Source organism: Oncorhynchus clarkii, chromosome 3, assembly GCF_045791955.1.
Source record: "Oncorhynchus clarkii lewisi isolate Uvic-CL-2024 chromosome 3, UVic_Ocla_1.0, whole genome shotgun sequence".
Taxonomy (NCBI): Eukaryota; Metazoa; Chordata; class Actinopteri; order Salmoniformes; family Salmonidae; genus Oncorhynchus; species Oncorhynchus clarkii.
Genome location: NC_092149.1, coordinates 47497641 through 47522052, shown reverse-complemented (window position 1 = coordinate 47522052; position 24412 = coordinate 47497641). Strand labels below are relative to the sequence as shown.

At 41.3% G+C, this 24412-nt stretch overlaps 1 protein-coding gene across 6 annotated transcripts in view; it reads right to left on the bottom strand.

The window, feature by feature from the left end:
* Window positions 1-24412, bottom strand: part of LOC139396288 (leucine-rich repeat flightless-interacting protein 2-like) — a 76169-nt gene that overhangs the window by 20477 nt on the left and 31280 nt on the right. For 5 of the 6 annotated variants that reach the window (XR_011630747.1, XR_011630748.1, XM_071143397.1 and 2 more), the window contains exons 3-4: window positions 20558-20608; window positions 1888-2040 (exon numbers count right to left, since the gene is read on the bottom strand). Coding sequence is in view for 4 of the 6 variants with exons in the window: in XM_071143397.1 (XP_070999498.1) it covers window positions 1888-2040; window positions 20558-20608 (204 nt within the window). In the remaining 2 variants the exon portion in view is untranslated. The remainder of the gene's footprint in view (window positions 1-1887; window positions 2041-20557; window positions 20609-24412) is intronic. The other variant, XM_071143395.1, reaches the window with a different exon arrangement.

Here is a 24412-nt window from a genome sequence, read left to right as displayed (position 1 = left end):
AATTTGATATCAGGACGGCATAACTTGTTGACTGATTTGAAAGGAAGCTGAAAAATACATGGGAAAAGATAGGCAAGCCATCTAGCCTGACAAGAACACTAAAATTTGGCACTTGTTGCAAGTTTTTATACTGCCAAATATCCTACTGATCTGGACTTTCAACATCACTAGACAGAAATCACAGAGCATCTATTACAATTAGAGGGGTCCCAGCCTCAGGAAACCATTTAATAGCAAGGTAGGAGTCAAACGATCTGTAGTTGAAATGGGATAGGTAAAAAAATAAGTCTAAAACGTTCATTAACCTGTCTAGGACTGGGGTTCCCTCCCAGCCAATGAAATTGCAGGGCGCCAAATACAAATCACCAGAAATCTCATTCATCAAATTTCTCAAACAAGTATTAGGCACCATTTTAAAAGATACAATTCTCGATAATCCAGCCAGTGTCTGATTTCAAAAATGCTTTACAGCGAAAGCTCCACAAACGACTATGTTAGGTCACCACCAACTCAGAGAAACCCAGCCATTTTTCCAGCCAAAGAGATGAGTCACAAAAAGCACAAAGAGATAAAATGAATCACTAACCTTTGATGATCTTCATCAGATGACACTCATAGGACTTAATATTACACAATACATGTATGTTTTGTTCGATAAAGTTCATATTTATATCCAAAAATCTTATTTTACATTGGCGTGTTACGTTCAGTAGTTCTAAAACATGCAGTGATATTGCAGAGAGCCACATGAATTCACAGAAATACTCATAATAAATGTTAATGAAAATACAACTATTATACATTAAAAACTTTAGATACACTTCTCCTTAATGCAACCGCTGTGTCAGATTTCAAAAAAACTTTACGGAAAAATCATAATCTGAGAATGGCGCTCAGAGCCCAAACCAGCCAGAGAAATATCCGCCATGTTGGGTAGTCAACATTATTCATAAATAGCATTAGAAATATTAAATTACCTTTGATGACCTTCATCAGATTGCACTCCCAGCAATCGCAGTTCAACAATAAATGCTTGTTTTGTTCGATAATGTCCATTTATGTCCAATAGCTTCTTTTGTTAGGGCGTTTGGTAAACAAATCCAAAAGCGCGATCTGGTCCATTTGGACGAAACGTTCAAAAAGCTATATTACAGGTCGAAGAAACTTGTCAAACTAAGTATAGATTCAATCTTTAGGATATTTTTTATCATAAAAGTTCAATAATGTTCCAACCCAGATAACTATTGTCTGTAGAAAAGGAATGAAACAAGAGCTACCTCTCAAGTGAAAGCGTGTGACTGAGAATGAGGCTGTAGGCAGACCCCTTAGTCAAACAGCTCCCACCCGGCCCCCCTTCACATGAGAAGCCTGAAACAACGGTCTAAAAACGGTTGACATCTAGTGGAAGCCTTAGGAAGTACAAAATAACCCATATCCCACTGTCTATTCGATAGGGGTGAGTTCAAAAACTACAAACCTCAGATTTCCCACTTCCAGTTTGGATTTTTTCCTGAGGATTTTGCCTGCCATATGAGTTCTGTTATACTCACAGACATCATTCAAAAAGACATCATAGAAACTTCAGAGTGTTTTCTATCCAATACTAATAATAATATGCATATATTTGCATCTGGGACTGAGTAGGAGGCAGTTCCACATCCGACTCCATATCTTGGATCTGATCCTTCAGCTCATGAATCTCCTGGGGTGAAGAGCATGGAAGGGGTGAGGAAAGAGACAGAAGCATGCTGCGACAGGGTTGATAGATGAAGTGATGAGCACAATGACGGGTAGAGAACAACATCTGCAGAGCAGTGTGTGTTGTACAGGTATGGGCTCTTAAAGAGTGGACGTGAGAGGGTGCTAGAACACCCATGGCTTTCTTACCTTGATCTCTAGTATGGAGGTCTCTGTGTCACCAGTCATCGACAATTCGCCACTTCCTCTCCGGGAGGAAGACCCGCTGAGTGAAGCGAGGGTAGCTGCCGTTAGGGTGGAAGCAGATCGAGATCCCTTTTCCAGGAAATCTCTGTCCTCCACCTGGGAACAAAGGGGACATATTGATATAATAGGGACCACATCATGCCTTTAAAAGGGGCAAAGTGCCATGGATTCACAAGGAATGGGGAAAAAAACAAACACTGACTCTTCTGCCACAAGACTGCACTCAATTTCCCCATCACATCTTTACCTTTCTCCACTTTGGCCAATCACATTATCCCTCCACAAGCAGTTTAAATGCTGTTGCAACAACAATTGCTGGGTAAGTTAAGAGAGCATGCCTAATTGTCAGACAGGTCTGTGAACTTTAGTGTCTTGCATTGTTCATATCGGTCACAACAACTGACATATTACTACATATGGAATATCAAAACTGTCCTTAGTATTAGACATGCTATGTTAGTCATATTGTTCACTTCCCATGCCTATCAAATCAGCATCAATACTGGTTACAGGAATTCTTGGCACATAGTTTAGTCAAAAGTAGTTCTAGTCCACGACACACCATATTGTTGTTAGTCCCATTCTACAACACTAATTTGTTTAATCAACACACCATCCAACTTTACGCTATATAATTGCAATTTATATTTTTTTATTAACTAGTGCCAGTGTTGACATCTCATTAGTTCTAAAAGCACTTTAAGGTCTCCTCTTTCCCATCTTGCCAATGACCATACAATCCAGGTCAGACAGTGGTTACTCTCTAGGTCTACCCTCCAACTCCACACGAAAGCAGACAGTCTCTCTGTGAGAGTTGAGACCATACCGCCATGACTCTGGCAAGGCAGTGCCGCCCCACTCACATCGGATAAATTGTGGATGGTCATGTGACCCAGGTCCTCCTGGCAGACTACTGCAGGTGGCCGAGCAGGAAGCTGCAGTCATCATAGTGGCCCACTAGAGGGCGCAATGTCACAGGGTATATTTCAGGGAGGTCACTTTCTCTCGCATGCACATAAACACAAAGCTCTCTATATAGCCCAATACTTGTGTATAACCAAATACACGTGTATATTGCCTCTTTCCAACCAGAACACACAATAAATGGCTAAACTGAGAATGTGTCAAATGGACTCTAGGAACAAGGATCAGCCTACAGCTGTATAGAGTAATGAGCATCCCAGACAGTATACAGTAGCCCACATGCAAAAGGATTCCTGTAAAATAAATAATTTAAAGTCAGCGTACCAGACATCGACTAGTCTTCATATTCTTGCCACTGGTTAATAGAATGCCCTGAGTTGACAATTTAAACAAGTTGCTTTTCTGGGCAACCTCTCAACACAATAGGAGTTACAACAGAAGGCTGAACTGGGTTGCAGACATCACTTTCTCTGTAACAATTATTATCTCCATCTGAAAGATACCAGTTATCCATTTATCTACTTCTATCCCTGTTGTGTCAAACAAAACCCAATCACAAAAGGCACAGGGCAATCGCTGAGATTTATTTTGGCATGATGCAGCATAACCCTGTAATGCTTTGCCAATCACCACTAACAAATTACCCGAAGGCCTTTGAGATGGTGGTTATTGTGAAATATGGCTGCAATTGACTACTGTTGATGACTGACCTTCCGATTCTCAATTAATTCCTTATGGACAGAACAAGCAAATCAGGAGCCAAATTGTCAATGCCATAGACATAATTGAATTGCAATGGACAAAGGAGATAAGTGGTTAGAGCATTGGACTAGTAACTGAAAGGTTGCAAGATCGAATCCCCGAGCTGACAAGGTAAAAATCTGTCGTTCTGCCTCTGAACAAGGCAGTTAACCCACTGTTCCTAGGCAGTCATTGAAAATAAGAATTTGATCTCAACTGACTTGCCTAGTTAAATAAAGGTAAAATAAAAATATACATTTTAAAATGACAGAAAATGCATAAACCATTCAAGTCTTATATCATCATGAATTAAAAAAACTTAACTGAAAAAAACAAAGTACAACTATGAAGGCTTACTTTAACTCAAGACAATACGACTAGTCCACGATAAAAGTCGTCAGTCTGTGATTATGCTTGTTCAATGGCCGTGTCACTCTAATAAGGTTCCATGGCTGGACAGTGACTGAGGGGTGCTCACCACTGGGGCTGGCATGGACTGAGCTGGCTTTAGAGGACACCCTGGACCTGGTGCCGCGATAACTACTGTACTCTGAAGGCTGGGGATGGCACACTCACCGACCAGCATCAATGTGCACGCACACAAGAACGCGCACACACACACACACACACGTGACACGCATAACGTCAAAAACCCTGCTGCTGCGGTCATTCAATGGACATTGGCATATGGTCTTCAAAGAGAGGATATGGTAAGGAGAGAAATAATGTTGACCAAGCTACTGAAAATAGGCCCTTAACAAGACTTTGAGCGTTTGATTCTTATTAAAAGAGATGGAGACCAGACAGGCTTCTTTAGGAAACTTTCTGAATGGACACACACAGAGTATAGAAAACATTAAGAACACCTGCTCTCTCCATGAAAAACTGGCCAGGTGAATCCAAGTGAAGACGATGATCTCTTATTGATATTGATTGTTAAATCCACTTTAAAATCAGTGTAGATGAAGGGGCGGAGACAGGTTAAGTCTTGAGAAAATAGGGTCCGATTGTGTGTGTGTGCCATTTAGAGGTTCATTCAAATAATTTAAACTTGAAGAGTTGATTATTTGAAATCATCTGTGTCGTGCTAGCAGGGCTGCAAAGGGCCGGAAACTTTCAGGTAAATTTCCGGCACAGACACAAGGACAACAGACACACTGGTCTCTACATTGCAGATGAGCTGAAGGCAGTCAATGACCTTGGACCACACAAGGCATCTGGTGACCAACAATACTGCGAACATGAAGGCTGTTTGGTCTAAAGTGGAGGAGTCCTACCCTCACATCACACCCATTGGCTGTGCTGCTCATGCATTGAATCTGCTCCTCAAGGACATCATGGCACTGAAAACAATGGATACACACTACAAGAGAGCCAAGGAAAAGGTTAGGTATGTGAAGGGTCATCAAGTTATAGCAGCAATCGACCTCACCAAGCAAAATGAGAAGAATAAGAGCACCATATTGAATCTGCGCAGAAACACCTGTTGGGGTGATGTCATCATGTTTGACAGTCTCTTGGAGGGGAAGGAGTCTCCCCAAGATCTGGCCATATCACAGTCTGCCAATATGGACAGCCCCATCAAGAGGATTCTGAAACCTATAGCAGTAGCCATTGCACAGATTGAGGGAGACAATGCCATCCTGTCTGATGTTCAGACTCCCTGGCCTAGGCTACTATTCTACGTGGCAGGGATTGGAAGGCGGGTTTTTTTGGGGTCTTGCTTAGGGCAGCATATCAGCCAGGACCGAGCCTGATCACCATTGATTAGTCTAGAAATTAAGAAAAGATTCCGTATCAAATTATATAATACCATGCCAGGTTGGAGAGGATTGGCGCATTGTCCATTTGAGACAACATTCGAGCATTTTAGGATCAGAGCCAGAACAACCTCCTCTACTGCTGTTGAATAACTAATTAAGTCAGATTCATCCAAACATTAAAAGACAGATTTATTTATTTGCTAGCAAGCGATGAAAACGTGTATTGTATAAAAGAAAGTCCACACCAACATTGTTTTTACTATAGTGCCATAGCCTATAGCGGTCTGCAACCCCGCACATCTAGCAGATTAGCTGCTTGTGCATCAAAAGACAGTTGGAAAGAGGAGGAGCTGTAGAAGGTTTAATAGACAGACTAAGTCAGCAAAACAATTGCTTATAATCATTAGAAAACACTCCAGCTATTAGGTAAAGCTGAAGAACAAACTAAAAAACTAAAAAAAATAACCCTATTTAAACGGTTTTGACAGTAATTTTATGTTCATGACGGCGTTCATCCATAACCGTCGGTTATTCAATTACTGTCACAGCCCTAACTAACGGATAACTTTCTGCCTTCTGTAAGTTTAAGAAACATTTCCTTGAGAATCCATTACCAAAAACCAACATATCTTTAAGATATTTTCAAACCTCTCTCCCTCATGAGAGAGAAGATAAAGTTCACAGAAGTAACAAGTAAATATAGATCTATCAATTAGTTAATGTGTTTACTAAGTGATTAAAACTAGAAATTCCATTACCAAAATCAGTAACGGAATTTCTGATAAATCTGAATGGAATTTTTACAATGGAATTGGCTATCATAGTAGTCACAAACCACAGTCGGGTTCACAAGTTTGGATAGCACATCAAAGAAGAGTACAGTTCAGCACAGTAGAGTTCAGTACTATAAATGTACTCCACTCTTCTGTAGCTGTACTCTACTATATGTTGATGTCCAAACTAGTGAAACAGACTTCTATGATTGGTTCAGATTTTATTTTATAAAAATAATAGCTAGTGTGTAGAATAATACCCAAATATGCAAAGTAGGATATTACATATTTCTACCTTTGTGTACCTATTTATGACACATCACCATGAAGAGAATGACATTCATATCCATAATTATTTCTGTGTAGTACAGATCAGGGACCCATGACGAAATTCCATTACCGCAATTCCGTTAACTAGTGTAAATCCAATTCACTTACTGTAGTTCAATTTTGTCAATGTGTCGTGTCACAGTAACACCCCATTATTTCAGAAGACATAGTTGAATCTTAATTTGGAGCAGATAGAGTTTTTGGAAAACGTGGACACAAAAACAGGAGTTTTTGCAAAAAACTTTGTATATGCACATTTCTTCAATTAAATGTTATTTTGTGAAATGTTCAGGTGTAAATTGTGAACGATAGTCAAAGTTGTATGGCTTGTTAAACTTTGAAATCAATGGTTTTTGTTTGGCATACATTTTAAGTGAAAAATCAGTCTCAGCGCAATTCTGTTACACAATGGGAGTCCTACACGAGAACTGGAGCCGATGACGCTTCGAGACCAACTATGCACTGTCCTCATATAAAGAGCCCTGCAGGGGTGGGATCGGATGTCAAACACACACAAAACAACATTACATTCTTCGAGGCAGTGCTCTCAGATCATGCTTGCTAGTCCACATGACTGACAATCATAGCCGATTTTCTCCAGTGTAGTTACTTCTCCAATAAAATAGGAACAGCCAAAAGTGACGTGATTGCTGCTATACAGTAAGTTTGATCAGAACGTCTTGTTTACCAGAGTGGCTTATTATTAAGAGCTCATGTTGAAAAAAAAATGTATTTAGTTGACTGTAGGGAAAGTGTGTGTTACAGCTGGCATATACAGTGCATTCGGAAAGTATTCAGACCCCTTTGACTTTTTTCCAAATGTTGTTACGTTACAGCCTTATTCTAAAATTGATTAAATAAAAAAAAATCTCCATAATGACAAAGCGAAAACAGGTTTAGACATGTTTGCAAATTTAAAAAAATAAAATAAATATATTAACATAAGTACTCAGACCCTTTGCTATGAGACTCGAAATTGAGCTCAGTTGCATCCTGTTTCCATTGATCATCCTTGAGATGTTACTACAACTTGGAGTCCACCTGTGGTAAATTCAATTAGTTGGACATGATTTGGCAAGGCACACAGTATAGGATGACTCTATTTAAGGTCCCATAGTTGACAGGCATGTCAGAGCAAAAACCAAGCCACGAGGTCGAACGAATTTTCCGTAGAGTGCCGAGACATGATTGTATTGAGGCACAGATCTGTGGAAAGGTGCAAAAAATGTCTGCAGCATTCAAGGTCCCCAAGAACACAGTGGCCTCCATTTTTAAAATGGAATAAGTTTGGAACTACTAAGACTTCCAAGAGCTGGCCGCCCGACGAAACTGAGCAATCGGGGGAGAAGGGCCTTGGTCAGGGAGGTGACCAAGAATCCGATGGTCACTTTGACAGAGGTGCAGAGTTCCTCTGTGGAGGAGATGGAAGAACCTTCCAGAAGGACAACCATCTCTGCAGCACGCCACCAATCAGGCCTTTATGGTAGAGTGTCCAGACGGAAGCCACTAAGTAAAAGGCACGACAGCCCACCTGGAGCTTGCCAAAAGGCACCTAATGGACTCTTGGACCATGAGAAACAAGACTCTGGTCTGATGGAACCAGGATTGAACTCTTTGGCCTGAATGCCAAGCGTCACATCTGGATGAAACCTGGCACCATCCCTACGGTGAATCATGGTAGAGGCAGCATCATGCAGTGGGGATGTTTTTCAGCGTCAGAGACTGGGAGAATAGTCAGGATCGAGGGAAAGATGAACAGAGCAAAGTACAGAGAGAACCTTGATGAAAACCTGCTCCAGAGCACTCAGGACCTCAGACTGGGGCGAAGGTTCACCTTCCAACAGGACAACAACCTAAGCACACAGCCAAGTCAACACAAGCGTGGCTTCGGGGCAAGTCTCTGAATGTCCTTGAGTGGTCCAGCCAGAGCCCGGAGCTGATCGAATGTCTCTGGAAAGACCTTAAAATAGCGGTGCAGCTACGCTCCCCATCCGACCTGACCGAGCTTGAGAGGATCTGCAGAGAATAAAATGGGAGAAACTCCCAAAATACAGGTGTGCCAAGCTTATAGCGTCATATGAAGATGACGAGGCTGTAATTGCAATCATTTCTTAAAACCTGTTTTTACTTTGTCATTATGGGGTATTGTGTGTAGATTAATGAGGTGGAAAAAAAACAAACAATTCAATACATTTTAGAATAAGGCTGTGACATAACAAAATGTGCAAAAACTCAAGGTCTGAATACTTTCAGAATGCACCGTACAGAATCATATTGGGTGGGGTCACAGGTCAGATTAATGAATGCCTTTACAAACCATGTGATGGCACCGGTAGTAGATCTGGCAGAGTAGCCCAGATTACTAAATATGTTGGTACAGTGGGGAGGGAGTAAGAATACATGTCACAACATGCATTCAAAAGACATTGTAGTCAGTGCCTGGGTAACATTAAGACCATGTCATATAGCCTGGTCCCAGATCTGTACCACGGTCATGGTCACACCAAACATATTGGCAAAACAGCACAAACCGATCTAGGAGCAGTTATGGGAGTTCACACCTCAGGAAAGAGGTAATGTTGTCTTTACATAACAACTTCGAAGTGTGTGTGTCGTGTGTGTGTGTGAACAGACCTCGTAGCCATTGTAGGAAGAAAGCTGTTGTCTAGGAGAGGACAGACCATTTTTGTTATAAAGGTCAGAGGAAGTATAGGATGCCTACAATTAGAGAAAGAGGCAGAGGTGGGATTGAAAGATAAAAAGCAACACAGAAAAAAGGAAACCGAAAGGACTAGGAAACCTACGTCGAAATGTGTTTTGTTGAAAAGTTAAAACTGGCCAATGACAATCCCATTCAATACTACAAAAGTAGTTGGAAACATCCTCCTAGCCAACATCACAAGGTCTGTGGACTCCAGGTCAGTGGAGTCTGAAATTATTGACACCCTTGATAAAGAAAATAAATAATTCAAATCCTGAGCTGTACTCCATTAGCATTATTTCTGCGGCCGTAACTTCACACACAGTTCAGTTTCTTTCTAAAGTTTTAATAATTAATGAAACCATGCCGAGTCATACTAAGTCAATCATGTCAAACGCTTCTGGCATAAATCCATTTGGCATAAATGCTGAACAAGAAAACATACCCATGTAAAGCTAAAGGTGGCTACTCTAAAGAGAATGCTAAAGAAACGCGAGTGAAGAACAACAAAAAACACCCAGATTAACTGGAAGAAAAACACAGTGAGAGAGAGGAGTCAGACTTGCAGGTATCACTCGACGGTTAGTGGACAAGCCGTGCTGAGAAAGAGAGAAGAGGAAGGAGTGAGCATTACGTAACACGCACATAATCCACAATATAAATTGGGGTCAGAAGTGAGATCCAGCATCTGTAGGTAACACCAAAAGTATTAATGCACAGTCATTTACACGACACCCACCGGCTGCAGGTCTAGTCTGGAGGAGTGAGAGACTGCTAATGCTCATATCACAGAGTCTGGAGCTCAGAAAGAGAGAAAGAGAGAAAGAGAGAAAGAGAAAGAGAAAGAAAGAGAAAGAGAGCGCGAGAGAGAACTAAACCCTGGTGTCTACAACTTTACAACAACATTGCTATGAAACAGGCCACATTTGTGCCACAATCAATTTCCTTAGAAAGCGGAAGATGCAGAGTTAACCATCTTCAGATCAATACATTTTGAATTCAAATGGTTCTTTATTGGCAGAATAAATGAAGGCAGTAGGGCTTTTACCAGAATTATAAAAGAAAGAAAGAAATAGGGAGAGGGAACCCACCAGCTGCAGGTCAAGTCTGGAGTAGTGAGAGACCCTGCTTGTGCTCATCACTGAGTCTGGACCTCTGAGAGTGGGTGAAGAGGAGAGACAGAGAAAGCCTAATGAACTACAGGCCACCTAACTACAGCACAGCGAGCACACCATGTAAAATTGCACCCTTCTATCTGCGAAATCATAACCATAACTTCCCTCAGTGAATCCAATTGAACAAAAGGAACAGTCAAGAAACTTTGAATAGTTCAATGTGGTCAATAATGACCTTATAAACAGTGGACTGATGAAATAAGGAATACAGAAACAGTATAGAATTAGGTGACATGGAAAACTCACTATCCTGAAATTCCCTTATAAAACATGCACACTGAACACACATTTCTGACCATTTAACTTGTTCCAACTGAAGTCAACTTTTACCCATTGGCATCCATCCATTTACCCTGCTGGAGACTAGCCAGTTACTACAGGTTAAAATACACTACTAGCACTGTACCCATTGAATAGCACTGTACCCATTGTCATAACCGTTGCTATGTAAGGACAGAAGCCATGCAAATGAGCAAGAATACCGCAAAAAAAATATCTATTTGGGCTATTCATTAAGATCAGAGGCTTAGGTCTTTACTTTGTGTTTGTCTTTTTTCTTTATCTTGGTTGGACTTCTTGTCCTTCACCCAGGAAAGGGAGGAGCAGCCCTGGGAGAGTGGGAGAGGGGGGAGGGTGGAGGAGAGGACGATCGGACAGGAGGGTAAAGGTGTGTGTCAGGAGCTCTCTCTCCGCCCATCGGGAAAGCCATCGGGCTGTTAGCTACCCATGCCACACACGCACAGTAATTACTGACATACTGTATCAGGTGTCACAGAAAGAATACAAAAACATGTGACTTCCGGCGCCGACAGAGATGGCCGCCTCGCTTCGCGTTCCTAGGAAACTATGCAGTTTTTTGTTTTTTTACGTGTTATTTCTTACATTAGTACCCCAGGTCATCTTAGGTTTCATTACATACAGTCGAGAAGAACTACTGAATATAAGATCAGCATCAACTCACCATCAGTACGACCAAGAATATGTTTTTCGCGACGCGGATCCTGTGTTCTGCCTTACAAACAGGACAAAGGAGTGGATCCTATGCAGCGACCCAAAAAAACGACTCCGAAAGAGAGGGAAACGAGGCGGTCTACTGGTCAGACTCCGGAGACGGGCACAGCGCGCACCACTCCCTAGCATTCTTCTTGCCAATGTCCAGTCTCTTGACAACAAGGTTGATGAAATCCGAGCAAGGGTAGCATTCCAGAGGGACATCAGAGACTGTAACGTTCTTTGCTTCACGGAAACGTGGCTTACTGGAGAGACGCAATCCGAAGCGGTGCAGCCAACAGGTTTCTCCACGCATCGCGCAGACAGGAAAAAACATCTTTCTGGTAAAAAGAGGGGCGGGGGCGTATGCCTTATGACTAACGTGACATGGTGCGATGAAAGAAACATACAGGAACTCAAATCCTTCTGTTCACCTGATTTAGAATTCCTCACAATCAAATGTAGACCGCATTATCTACCAAGAGAATTCTCTTCGATCATAATCACAGCCGTATATATCCCCCCCCAAGCAGACACATCGATGGCTCTGAACGAACTTTATTTAACTCTCTGCAAACTGGAAACAATTTATCCGGAGGCTGCATTCATTGTAGCTGGGGATTTTAACAAGGCTAATCTGAAAACAAGACTCCCCAAATTTTATCAGCATATCGATTGCGCAACCAGGGGAGGAAAGACCTTGGACCATTGTTACTCTAACTTCCGCGACGCATATAAGGCCCTGCCCCGCCCCCCTTTCGGAAAAGCTGACCACGACTCCATTTTGTTGATCCCTGCCTACAGACAGAAACTAAAACAAGAGGCTCCCACGCTGAGGTCTGTCCAACGCTGGTCCGACCAAGCTGACTCCACACTCCAAGACTGCTTCCATCACGTGGACTGGGAGATGTTTCGTATTGCGTCAGATAACAACATTGACGAATACGCTGATTCGGTGTGCGAGTTCATTAGAACGTGCGTTGAAGATGTCGTTCCCATAGCAACGATTAAAACATTCCCTAACCAGAAACCGTGGATTGATGGCAGCATTCGTGTGAAACTGAAAGCGCGAACCACTGCTTTTAATCAGGGCAAGGTGTCTGGTAACATGACCGAATACAAACAGTGCAGCTATTCCCTCCGCAAGGCTATCAAACAAGCTAAGCGCCAGTACAGAGACAAAGTAGAATCTCAATTCAACGGCTCAGACACAAGAGGCATGTGGCAGGGTCTACAGTCAATCACGGACTACAGGAAGAAACCCAGCCCAGTCACGGACCAGGATGTCTTGCTCCCAGGCAGACTAAATAACTTTTTTGCCCGCTTTGAGGACAATACAGTGCCACTGACACGGCCTGCAACGAAAACATGCGGTCTCTCCTTCACTGCAGCCGAGGTGAGTAAGACATTTAAACGTGTTAACCCTCGCAAGGCTGCAGGCCCAGATGGCATCCCCAGCCGCGCCCTCAGAGCATGCGCAGACCAGCTGGCCGGTGTGTTTACGGACATATTCAATCAATCCCTATACCAGTCTGCTGTTCCCACATGCTTCAAGAGGGCCACCATTGTTCCTGTTCCCAAGAAAGCTAAGGTAACTGAGCTAAATGACTACCGCCCCGTAGCACTCACATCCGTCATCATGAAGTGCTTTGAGAGACTAGTCAAGGACCATATCACCTCCACCCTACCTGACACCCTAGACCCACTCCAATTTGCTTACCGCCCAAATAGGTCCACAGACGATGCAATCTCAACCACACTGCCCTAACCCATCTGGACAAGAGGAATACCTATGTGAGAATGCTGTTCATCGACTACAGCTCGGCATTCAACACCATAGTACCCTCCAAGCTCGTCATCAAGCTCGAGACCCTGGGTCTCGACCCCGCCCTGTGCAACTGGGTACTGGACTTCCTGACGGGCCGCCCCCAGGTGGTGAGGGTAGGCAACAACATCTCCTCCCCGCTGATCCTCAACACTGGGGCCCCACAAGGTTGCGTTCTGAGCCCTCTCCTGTACTCCCTGTTCACCCACGACTGCGTGGCCACGCACGCCTCCAACTCAATCATCAAGTTTGCGGACGACACAACAGTGGTAGGCTTGATTACCAACAACGATGAGACGGCCTACAGGGAGGAGGTGAGGGCCCTCGGAGTGTGGTGTCAGGAAAACAACCTCACACTCAACGTCAACAAAACTAAGGAGATGATTGTGGACTTCAGGAAACAGCAGAGGGAACACCCCCCTATCCACATCGATGGAACAGTAGTGGAGAGGGTAGCAAGTTTTAAGTTCCTCGGCATACACATCACAGACAAACTGAATTGGTCCACTCACACAGACAGCATCGTGAAGAAGGCGCAGCAGCGCCTCTTCAACCTCAGGAGGCTGAAGAAATTCGGCTTGTCACCAAAAGCACTCACAAACTTCTACAGATGCACAATCGAGAGCATCCTGGCGGGCTGTATCACCGCCTGGTATGGCAACTGCACCGCCCTCAACCGTAAGGCTCTCCAGAGGGTAGTGAGGTCTGCACAACGCATCACCGGGGGCAAACTACCTGCCCTCCAGGACACCTACACCACCCGATGTCACAGGAAGGCCATAAAGATCATCAAGGACATCAACCACCCGAGCCACTGCCTGTTCACCCCGCTATCATCCAGAAGGCGAGGTCAGTACAGGTGCATCAAAGCTGGGACCGAGAGACTGAAAAACAGCTTCTATCTCAAGGCCATCAGACTGTTAAACAGCCACCACTAACACTGAGTGGCTGCTGCCAACACACTGACACTGACTCAACTCCAGCCACTTTAATAATGGGAATTGATGGGAAATGATGTAAATATATCACTAGCCACTTTAAACAATGCTACCTTATATAAATGTTACTTACCCTACATTATTCATCTCATACGCATACGTATATACTGTACTCTATATCATCGACGGTATCCTTATGTAATACATGTATCACTAGCCACTTTATACTATACTATGCCACTTTGTTTACATACTCATCTCATTTGTACATACTGTACCCGATACCATCTACTGTATCTTGCCTATGCTGCTCTGTACCATCACTCATTCATATATCCTTATGTACATATTCTTTATCCCCTTACACTGTGTACAAGACAGTAGTTTGGAATTGTTAGTTAGATTACTTGTTATTACTGCATTGTCGGAACTAGAAGCACAAGCATTTCGCTACACTCGCATTAACATCTGCTAACCATGTGTATGTGACAAATAAAATTTGATTTGATTTGAAGATGCGAGACAGAAACCTTGCAATCGCCTCATTGATTCCCATCATCACCAAACAAGATGTTAGCCATGTGTTACTTTATGATTTGGGTCAAACAAGCAAAACAGGTGCAAAAGCCGAGAAAATCCCAAACTGATGCAACTAGGCCTAGACCCATCATTTCTTTTGGTTTTAACAACTTGCGTATAGGTTATTGTCCTGCTGAAAGGTGAATTCCTGTCCTGGTGTGCTGTAAACAACTTGCTCAACATATCAACTCTACTCAACTCTACTCCAGAACCTTAGCAGTACAATATTTTCCATGATTACTCCCCATAAAACAATTCTCTATGAAGATTCAGACAACCGTGCTAAAATAGTGCTGCGTCAGTGTCTGAATCCCAAATGGCACTATTCCCTATACCGTGGGCATTATAAGTATGCACACTACCCTTGGATTTTTTTTCACATTTTGTTGCGTGACAAAGTGGGATTGAAACTGATTTAATTGTGATTTTTCCTTGTTGTTCATAATTTAAAAAGTGATAAGATATTAGATTTGTATGAATATTTAAAAAATATATATAACTAAAATAGTATTCAAACCTTTTGTTTATGCAAGCCTAAATTAGTTCAGGAGAAAAATGTGGCTTAAAAAAATAAAGTCACATGGACAAATAAGGTCTTGACATTTTTTTATGACTACCCCTTTTCGCTGTCCCCCATACATACTACATATGTAAGGTCCCTCAGTCAAGTATTGGATTTCAAGCTCAGATTCAACTACAAGAAGAGCAGTCATTGGTAGATAACAAATCATTGAATCTCTTAAAATTGTAATTATCTTGTGAATGATATATTAAACAACCCCACAAAAGATAGTTGTGCTTCTAAACTGCAGGACATGAAGGAAACTGCTCAGGCGATTGGTGATTTTGAAACAGCTACAGAGTTCAATGGCCATGAAAGGAGAAAACTGAGGATAAATCAACATTGTAATTACTCCACAATAATGACCTAAATCTGAGTAAAGATAAAAATACACAGAATACAAATATTCCAAAACAGTGCCCTGTTGCATACAGGATGCATAAAGGAATACTGCAAAAACAAAACACAGCAAATTAATAACCTTTTTGGCCTAAATGCAAAGCCTTATGTTTGGGGAAAATCCAATGCAACACATCACTGAGTAACTAACTAACTACCTCCTTTTTTTCAACCATGGTGGTGGCTGCATCATGGTATGGGTATGTTTGACGTCGCCAAAGACCGGTGGAGTTTTTCCAGGATAAAAAGAAAACAGGATGGAAAAAGCCTAGAGGAAAACATGCTTCAGTCTGCTTTACAGCACACTAGAACAGGAATTCACCTTTCAGCAGGACAATAACCTACAACGCAAGGCCAAATCTACACGAGTTACTTACCAAGAAGACAGCGAATGTTTCTGAGTGGCCAGTTTTGACCTACATTTTCTTGAAGATCTATGGCAAGACTTGAACATTGCGGTTAAGCCATGATCCCCAAAACCTTGACAGAGCTTGAGCAAAATAATAATAATTTGAAAAGAACAATAAGCAAATATTGCACAAATCCCAGTGTGCAAAGCTCTAAGACTTACGTGTAAGCGCTGCCAAATGAGTTTCTAACAAGTATTGAATACTTATCTAATCAAGGTATCGGTAACTGCCCAAAAAATGGAAACACTGGGGTAAATAAGAAATAAAAAGTACATTGAAAGCGGGTGCTTCCACATAGGGCACGAGTGGACACTGAATGGTTTGATGAGCATGAAATTATGTATGCCATGGCCGGCTCAGTCGCCAGATCAAAACCCAATAGAACACCCATGGGAGATTCTGCAGCGGCGCCTGAGACAGCGTTTTACACCATCAACAAAACACCAAATTATGGAAATTCTGATGGAAGAACGGTGTCGCATCCCTCCAAATAGAGTCCCAGAAACTTGTAGAATCCATGCCAAGGTGCATTTAAGCGGTTCTGGCTCACCCTATTAAAACACTTTATGTTGGAGTTTCCTTTACTTTGGCAGTTACCTGAACATTCAGTGTTTTATTTTTCATTAATAATACAAATGAAAAAAATATTCCACTTTGACAGAGTATTTTGTGTAGATCGACACAACAAAAAAATCCCAATGAAATTAATCTCAATACCACTTTGTAACGCAATAAAATGGTGGCCAAATCCAAAAGGGGTGAATACTTATGATACCCACTGGACCCTGGTCCAAACTAGTGCACTATAAAAAGGCAATAGGGAGCCATTTGGGAGGCGACCTGTGTTTGTGTTGGAACAGAAGGTTGGCAGTCAGGCTAGCCAGCTCTTTAACAGTCGATTTACTCCATTACACTAGCCAGGGACAAACAGAGTAGTGTAATAGAAAATTTACACATTTACCTGATTTGTTTAATATTAATAGTGAGGAATTAATACTTAACAAATAGTTGGACATTTCTGTTCTGTTTAATTCTGTCTTTCTGTAAAGAGATGGTTTCCACTCTAGCTATCTGCAGTTAGTCTGCTAGCGATAGCTTGAGCTGACAATGACTTGGTGATACAAACCTAAAAGATGGCATTCCATAGACAAGATGTGGTGTGTGTGACCCGAGATAGACATAGCCTGGAAGAGTTTAGAACAACGCCTCCTTATCTCGTCTTCCTGGCATCTGGGAAACTAAGCCGGGTTGGAAGTAAAACAATATCCCGTGCAGATGACCAGGAGATGGGCCAAGGTGGCTTAAGGGAAGGTTGGAACCAGGCTGACTAAGCATTTTTAGGTCCTATATAACATGTTTTTTCATTATCAGTTAAGCACTCGGCAACACACTTCAGAGTGTGGGGTCGATGGTTTCATTATTGCAATAATTAATCAATATTAAATAAAGATTGTTTGAAGAAATGACAGTCTCAGTACTGAACTTCCCACGACATTAGTCCACTGTAGCAACTACTCATTAGGGCTGTGACTAATTGAATAACTGATGGTTAAAGACAATCATGAAAATAAAATAAAACATCAAAACTATTTAAATAAGCCTACATTCATTTTAGGATTATATTAACTTTATTTTCATGTTGATAAACTTTACCTAATAGTGGAGGTGTTTACTAATGATAAGCAATTGGTTTTGCTAACTTTGTCAACCAAACTTTCTACAGCTCCTCTTTCCATCATTTGATGCTTAAGCTGCTAATTCGCTAGACGCGCCAGGGTGTAGAGCGCTATGGGACTTCAGTGTAAAAAAAAAATAAAAAAAATAAAAAAGTTTTGGTGTGGACTTTTTTTTTACACAATGCACGTTTGTCGCTTGCTAGTAAATAAATAGGTATTTAAAAAAAAAAAAAAAGTTAAATGTTCTAATTATTCAACAGCAGTGGACAAGGTTGTTCTGGCTCTGAGCCTATAATGGGCTAATGTCCCAAAAATGGCCAGTCCTCTCCAACCTGGCATGGTATAATTTGATACATAAATCCTTTCTTAATATATAGACTAATCAATGGTGATCAGGCCTGGTCCTGGCCACTATGCCATTCTAGGCCAGACAAAATTGCTGCCCTCCTATCCTCACAAAGTAGGGTAGTACCCTGGGATATATAGTGTCGGCCACAATGCACTTTTACGAATGCTCATGTGGTAGCCTTCCGTTTGTAAAACAGGAAATTTACCATTATCGCTGTCATTTGGTTACATTCATTTTGACAATGTATGTATCGATTACAGTAATTTACCGTTCTCATTCTCGGAGTGGAAACGTTCACAACCGGTTATACTTGTGAGAAACAAGTTTTGGTTTATTTCATACTATCATTTACCCGCTCCATGTGAGCAATGAGCATGTGTCTGGTTTCTTTTAAGTCTTTATTTCTTCACCTCACACAGTAAATCCAAAGTCTTTTTTTTAACACCCATTCAAAATTATAATAGTTCCTATTTTAATGATTGTCAATTTCATCTTCAAACTATAGCATAGCTGTGCCCTTCATACTTTCCTTGTCAATTCATTATCTTATAGCCTCAGCGCGAGTTTGCTGATTCTCTCCATAGGCCTTTATGTCCAATCAGAAAGTCTCCCTTCTGGATTCCATCTCTTTAATAAGATTCAAAACGTTCATGTCATGATTTAATCTTGTAAAAATGCCTATTTTCAGTAGCTTAGGCTGGTTGTGTGTCAAAATAGGATCGGTATTAAAATAATATATATATGCACATATACGAAAATGTGACAGATCCTCTCCAACCTGGCATATCTTCAATTTGGTGATTCATCTTTATAAGTAATAACCAGAATAATAATAATAATAATAATAATAATAATAATTAAAAGCCATGATAATAACGAAGTGTAATGGCTTGTTTCAAATAGGTTTTATTAAGAAGCATATCCATGTAAACAAGTGTACAAACAGAATCGTGATTAAGTCAAAATTGAATGTAAAGGAGGCTTTCCCAGCAAATTGGTTTGGATTTTCCAAACTCTGGTGCGTTTCCCCCTTAGTTCGGCTAGTTTGGACTGGTGAGACTGGTGAGAAATCTGCACAGCGCACAAAACATCCATAGTAGCCTGTTCAGGGGCAGAACGACAGATCAGCTCGGGGATTTGAACTTGCAACCTTCCGGTTACTAGTCCAACGCTCTAACCACTAGGCTACCCTGCCGCCCGGAACATTATGCTTCCTGATAATCATAGATGGATTTAACCTGATCATTTTTCTCCAATAAACAAATTACTTGTTTTGTGTAGGCATTTTAGTTTGACATTTGGAAATATTAAACCAACTGGACCAAATGGGGGGGGGGGGGGGGGAATACAGTGTAACAAATAATCAAACTAATTTGAATTATAGCTAAGAACTGTGTGTGAAAATACAAGTGCTTGTTTAGCTACTAAGCATCGAAACACAAGGCTCAGAGTAGCAATCATTAGTAGTTCAGATGGTAAATGGTAATAGAATGTGAAACTCAACTTCAGAACACAAATGTCAATTAGTCAGGCTTTGTGTCACACAGCCGTGCCAACTTTCTCCACTGAGCACACACCATTATGTCTGAACACAATTAGTCCTCCATGCTAATGTTTGTGACACAAACGAACCCAACACTGCACACCCATCCAATCTTCCAAACACACATTAAAACACATGGTTAGTAACTATCACATCAGCAGTTCAACTGATGGAAGGTTTGAGTTCATGTAAATAAATGAGCCAACCGAATAATCTATAGGTCTACCCTGTGAAGTTATTTTGCTGTCGCCAAGAGCAAAAACTACCGGGGCATAATTGGTGCCTGATCCTGGTATACTTAATTTTCTTAAGAGGACTGTCATGTATTGGTACTCCATCTTTGCCTTGCTCTGAATAGTGTTTAAATTATAAAAACTAATGTTACCGACAAAAGGACCATTATGGCATGCAAGGGTGAGCGATTACCACTCCTCCATAGGCCTCTATTGCATCAAGATCCGACTGCTCAATGACATAAAAGCATCGTCACCAAGGGTTTAAGCACCAAGTGACGGTTGTACATTCATGCGTAAGTTAATAGAAATTGCCCCCCAACCACTGGTCCAGGGTCAGATGTTTATTTTTACTGTCCTAATGGCTAACTTCAAAAAGGCACTCGCACATCTGAGAAATCTTATTTGCAGGTGCATGGCAACAGCCGAACAAGATGAAGGAAAAAGGAAACCGGACACTGCTCGATAGTATCACTTCTATTTAATAAGCGTACTATATATCAGTGATACTATCAAGAGCAGTGTGCGGTTTCCTTTTTCCTTCATACTATCCTAATGGCTACAGTTAGGATGTGGAAGTAGAAAATCTGATCCTGGATCTGAGGTTAGGGGTAATTTCGACCTCAAGTCTCTTAACTAACAGGGCCAGAGTTTGTGCAATTGGTTTGAAATTAAAGATGGCGGAGTTTGAGTGATACTGACCCTCACACTGCCTCGGCTGCCCACCGACATCTGCTCATCATCGTCTGAGATCTGTGTGGGAAACAAAAAAGGATTTTATTTCCCAGTACATCTGTATTTGGAAGATTTTTTACTATTGGCATGTGGTTAAACAGTCAATTAAAGAAGTAAACTGAAATGCCACTTCATTTTTTGAACCAAGAAGATCGGAATTTCAGTTTACTTCCTGAATCGAAATGAAATTGACACCAACCTTAAAGTTTAACATGGTTGATTGAAACATGATCTGTCCTCGGTCTATAAAATGACCTGACAATGACCTCTTTCGCACTGCTCTGGCTGTCCAGCTCAGATTAAGTGCCTCAGCACACAGCTCAATTGCCCGGGGCACTGGAGTCAGAGTGGGCCACACAAGGACTTGACATACATTCCATCAAGCCTACTACATGATGGCGATGTATTGTCAATCAACCCATACTAAATAGTAGGCTAGTATGGATTGGATATTGGAACACTATTCGAGTGTATTGACTGATAGGATAATAAGATCATCAATTGACTCAAGTGGATCAGTATCTGACCGGAACAAAAGCCTGCTAACATTGTGACTCTCCAGCCCCCGAGTTCAAGGTATCCCAGTAACGGTTCCAATAAATTAAAACTGCTTTTTTTTTTCAGATGATGGCGAGAAGGTTTAAAAAGGGAGGGGGAAAATAATACACACAGAGCTAGGTCTCTGTGAGGGGCAAGAGTACCTCTCACTGTCTTCCTGGAGAAATTAAAAGAGGATACACAGATAAAGATTAAGGGTCAAATGACAGGACAGGTGGTGACACTTAGGACAAGGTCAACATAGGTGTTCATATAGGCCTGTCAGAGGGGTTTCAACAAGAACCCAAAAGTAAACTCAACAGCACACTTACATGCAAAAACACACAATGATTCCAAATGAAGACTTCTAGCACGTATGCTCACTTCTTCCAAGTCAACTCACTGTGGCTATTAAACTGAGGAGAATTGAAAGAGAAGGGTTATTGCCTGCTAAACTTTGAAAGCGAACCATTGTCAATGGTCAAGTGCACTGCATCCATTCCATGCATGCAGTTCAATATATCACTATGGCCATGGATAGTAATCCTGTCACCCAACCACTCAAGCGGTAAACATGGTCACACACACACAGATTAGCTTCTGTCCTGCTGTGGTTGGTTACCTGGTACTGATGTCCGATACCGTCACATCATTTCGGTATATCTTTTAAAAACATAATATGACAAGAGACGCATGTCACAGTGTCCAGTCCGGTGGATCTGAACCACCCAGGTAAACTGTACAAGAATAAGATAATCGCTTGGCAGTACAACAGGATAATCAAAACCCATGCAGTCCACACGAACGGGATAGGACATGCAGATCCAAACCCAATCAGCAAACACATACATTTCCTGAACGACTGGATTATCATTAGATGTGTGACCTTGTAAATCAACAAGCCGCTCTAGAACTTCTAAGCTAAAAGGCACATTGCACACAAAAAGCCTCTTGGATAAAAACAAAAAGCAAATGCAATCCTTGTTTAAGATCAAAGCCCATTTTTAAGATCTCAGCTATGCCCGGTGGCTAACAACTGACATTATACCACTGGTAATCTGGCATTTCTAACAGTTTTGAATATTCAAAATGAGTACATTTCCATAATGCATTCATCAAAACAAAATGATTATTCCACAACTCTTAGTACAGCTAATTCATTCAGCAATGCATAGGTTTGCCAAAGATTAATTATTGTTATTGGCCACCATAACCAGGAAGCGACTGTACCATCCATTGCGTGACGTGTCCCCATTCACTGTCTACTTTGCTCTCCAAGCCATAATATTTCTGAGGAAAGAGCAGGAGAGGAAGGGTGGAGGAAGGACACTCACAGCTCAGACTTCCATTATTATCTAGTTACAGTACCAGTCAAACGTTCACACCTACTCATTCAAGGGTTTTTCTTTATAATTTACTATTTTCTACATTGTAGAATAATAGTGAAGACATCAAAACTATGAAATAACACATATGGAGTCATGTAGTAACCAAAAAGAGTGCTAAATCAAAATACATTTTATATTTGAGATTCTTTAAAGTAGCCACCCATTGCATTGATGACAGCTTTGCACTCTTGGCATTCTCTCAACCAGCTTCATGGGGTAGTCACCTGGAATGCATTTCAATTAACGGGTATGCCTTCAGTTGCCAATCAGTTGTGTTGTGACAAGTTAGGGGTGGTATACAGAAGATTTCCTTTTACCATATAGGGCAAGTCCATATTAAGGCAAGAACAGCTCAAATAAGCAAATAGAAACGCCAGTCCATCATTACTTTAAGACATGAAGGTCAGTCAATAAGGAACATTTCTAGAACTTTGAAAGTTTCTTCAAGTGCAGTCGCAAATACCAAGCGCTATGATGAAGCTGGCTCTCATGAGGACCGCCACAGGAAAGGAGGACCCAGAGTTACCTCTGCTGCAAAAGACAAGTTCATTAGAGTTACTAGCCTCAAATTGCAGCCCAAATAAATTATTCAGAATTCAAGTGACAGACATCTCAACAGTTCAGAGGAGAATGCGTGAAATCAGGCATTCATGTCTAATTGCTGCAAAGAAACCACTACTAATAGGACACCAATAAGAAGAATACTTGCTTGGGATAAGAAACACGAGCAATGGACATTCGACTGGTTGGAAATCTGTCCACTGGACTGATGAGTCCAAATTTGAGATTTTTGGTTCCAACCGTATGTGGGAACTCCTTCAAGACTGTTGGAAAAGCATTCTAGGTAAAGCTGGTTGAGAGAATGCTAAGAGTTTACAAAGCTGGCAAAGGGTGGCTACTTTGAAGAATCTCAAATATATTTTGATTTGTTTAACGCTTTTTTGGTTACTACATTCACTATTATTCTACAATGAAGAAAATACTTAAAGAAAACCCCTGAAATTAGTTGGTCTCCAACATTTATATGGGAATGCATTTTTCTTTTTTTTTACTACTTAGCATTTGAATTCAAGCACATTTTTAAAAGATGATAATGAAAGTAGAAAAAAAGTACAGGAATTAATTTTATAAAGCAAGTAGCCACAAGCCTCCCTTATGAACCTGATAGATCTATAGAAGCGGCCAGGGCAATTGAGGAGGAACCAGGGAAACAAAAGGAAACAGAAAGAGAATAGAAAATAGATAGACCGAGAGTGAAAGAAAATAAAAAATAAAGTGAATCTGTATTCGGTATGTAAAGCTACATAGGAGAGCGAACAGTACAGTAATTAGAGTAAGAGTCACACACAGGTTATTGCTAATGACAGTACAACACATCGCATCTGGCGGACACTGATGCAATTCTGATCGAAGTATTTTTTTTATTTATTTTACCTTTTCATTTAACCAGGTAGGCCAGTTGAGAACATGTTCTCATTTACAACTGCGACCTGGCCAAGATAAAGCAAAGCAATGCGACAAAAACAACAGAGATACAAGGGATAAACAAACGTACAGTCAATAACACAATAGAAATATCTGAATACAGTGTGTGAAAATGAAGTAAGGAGGTAAGGCAATAAATAGGCCATAGTGATGAAGTAATTACAATTTAACAATTAACACTGTAGTGATAGATATGCAGATGAGGATGTGCAAGTAGAAATACTGGTGTGCAAAAGAGCAGAAAAACAAAAACAAATATGGGGATGAGGTAGGTAGACGTTTGGATGGGCTATTTATAGATTGGCTGTGTACAGCTGCAGCGATCGGTAAGCTGTTCTGACAGCTGATGCTTAAAAGTTAGTGACGGAGATGTGAGTCTCCAACTTTAGTGATTTTCGCACTTCGTTCCAGT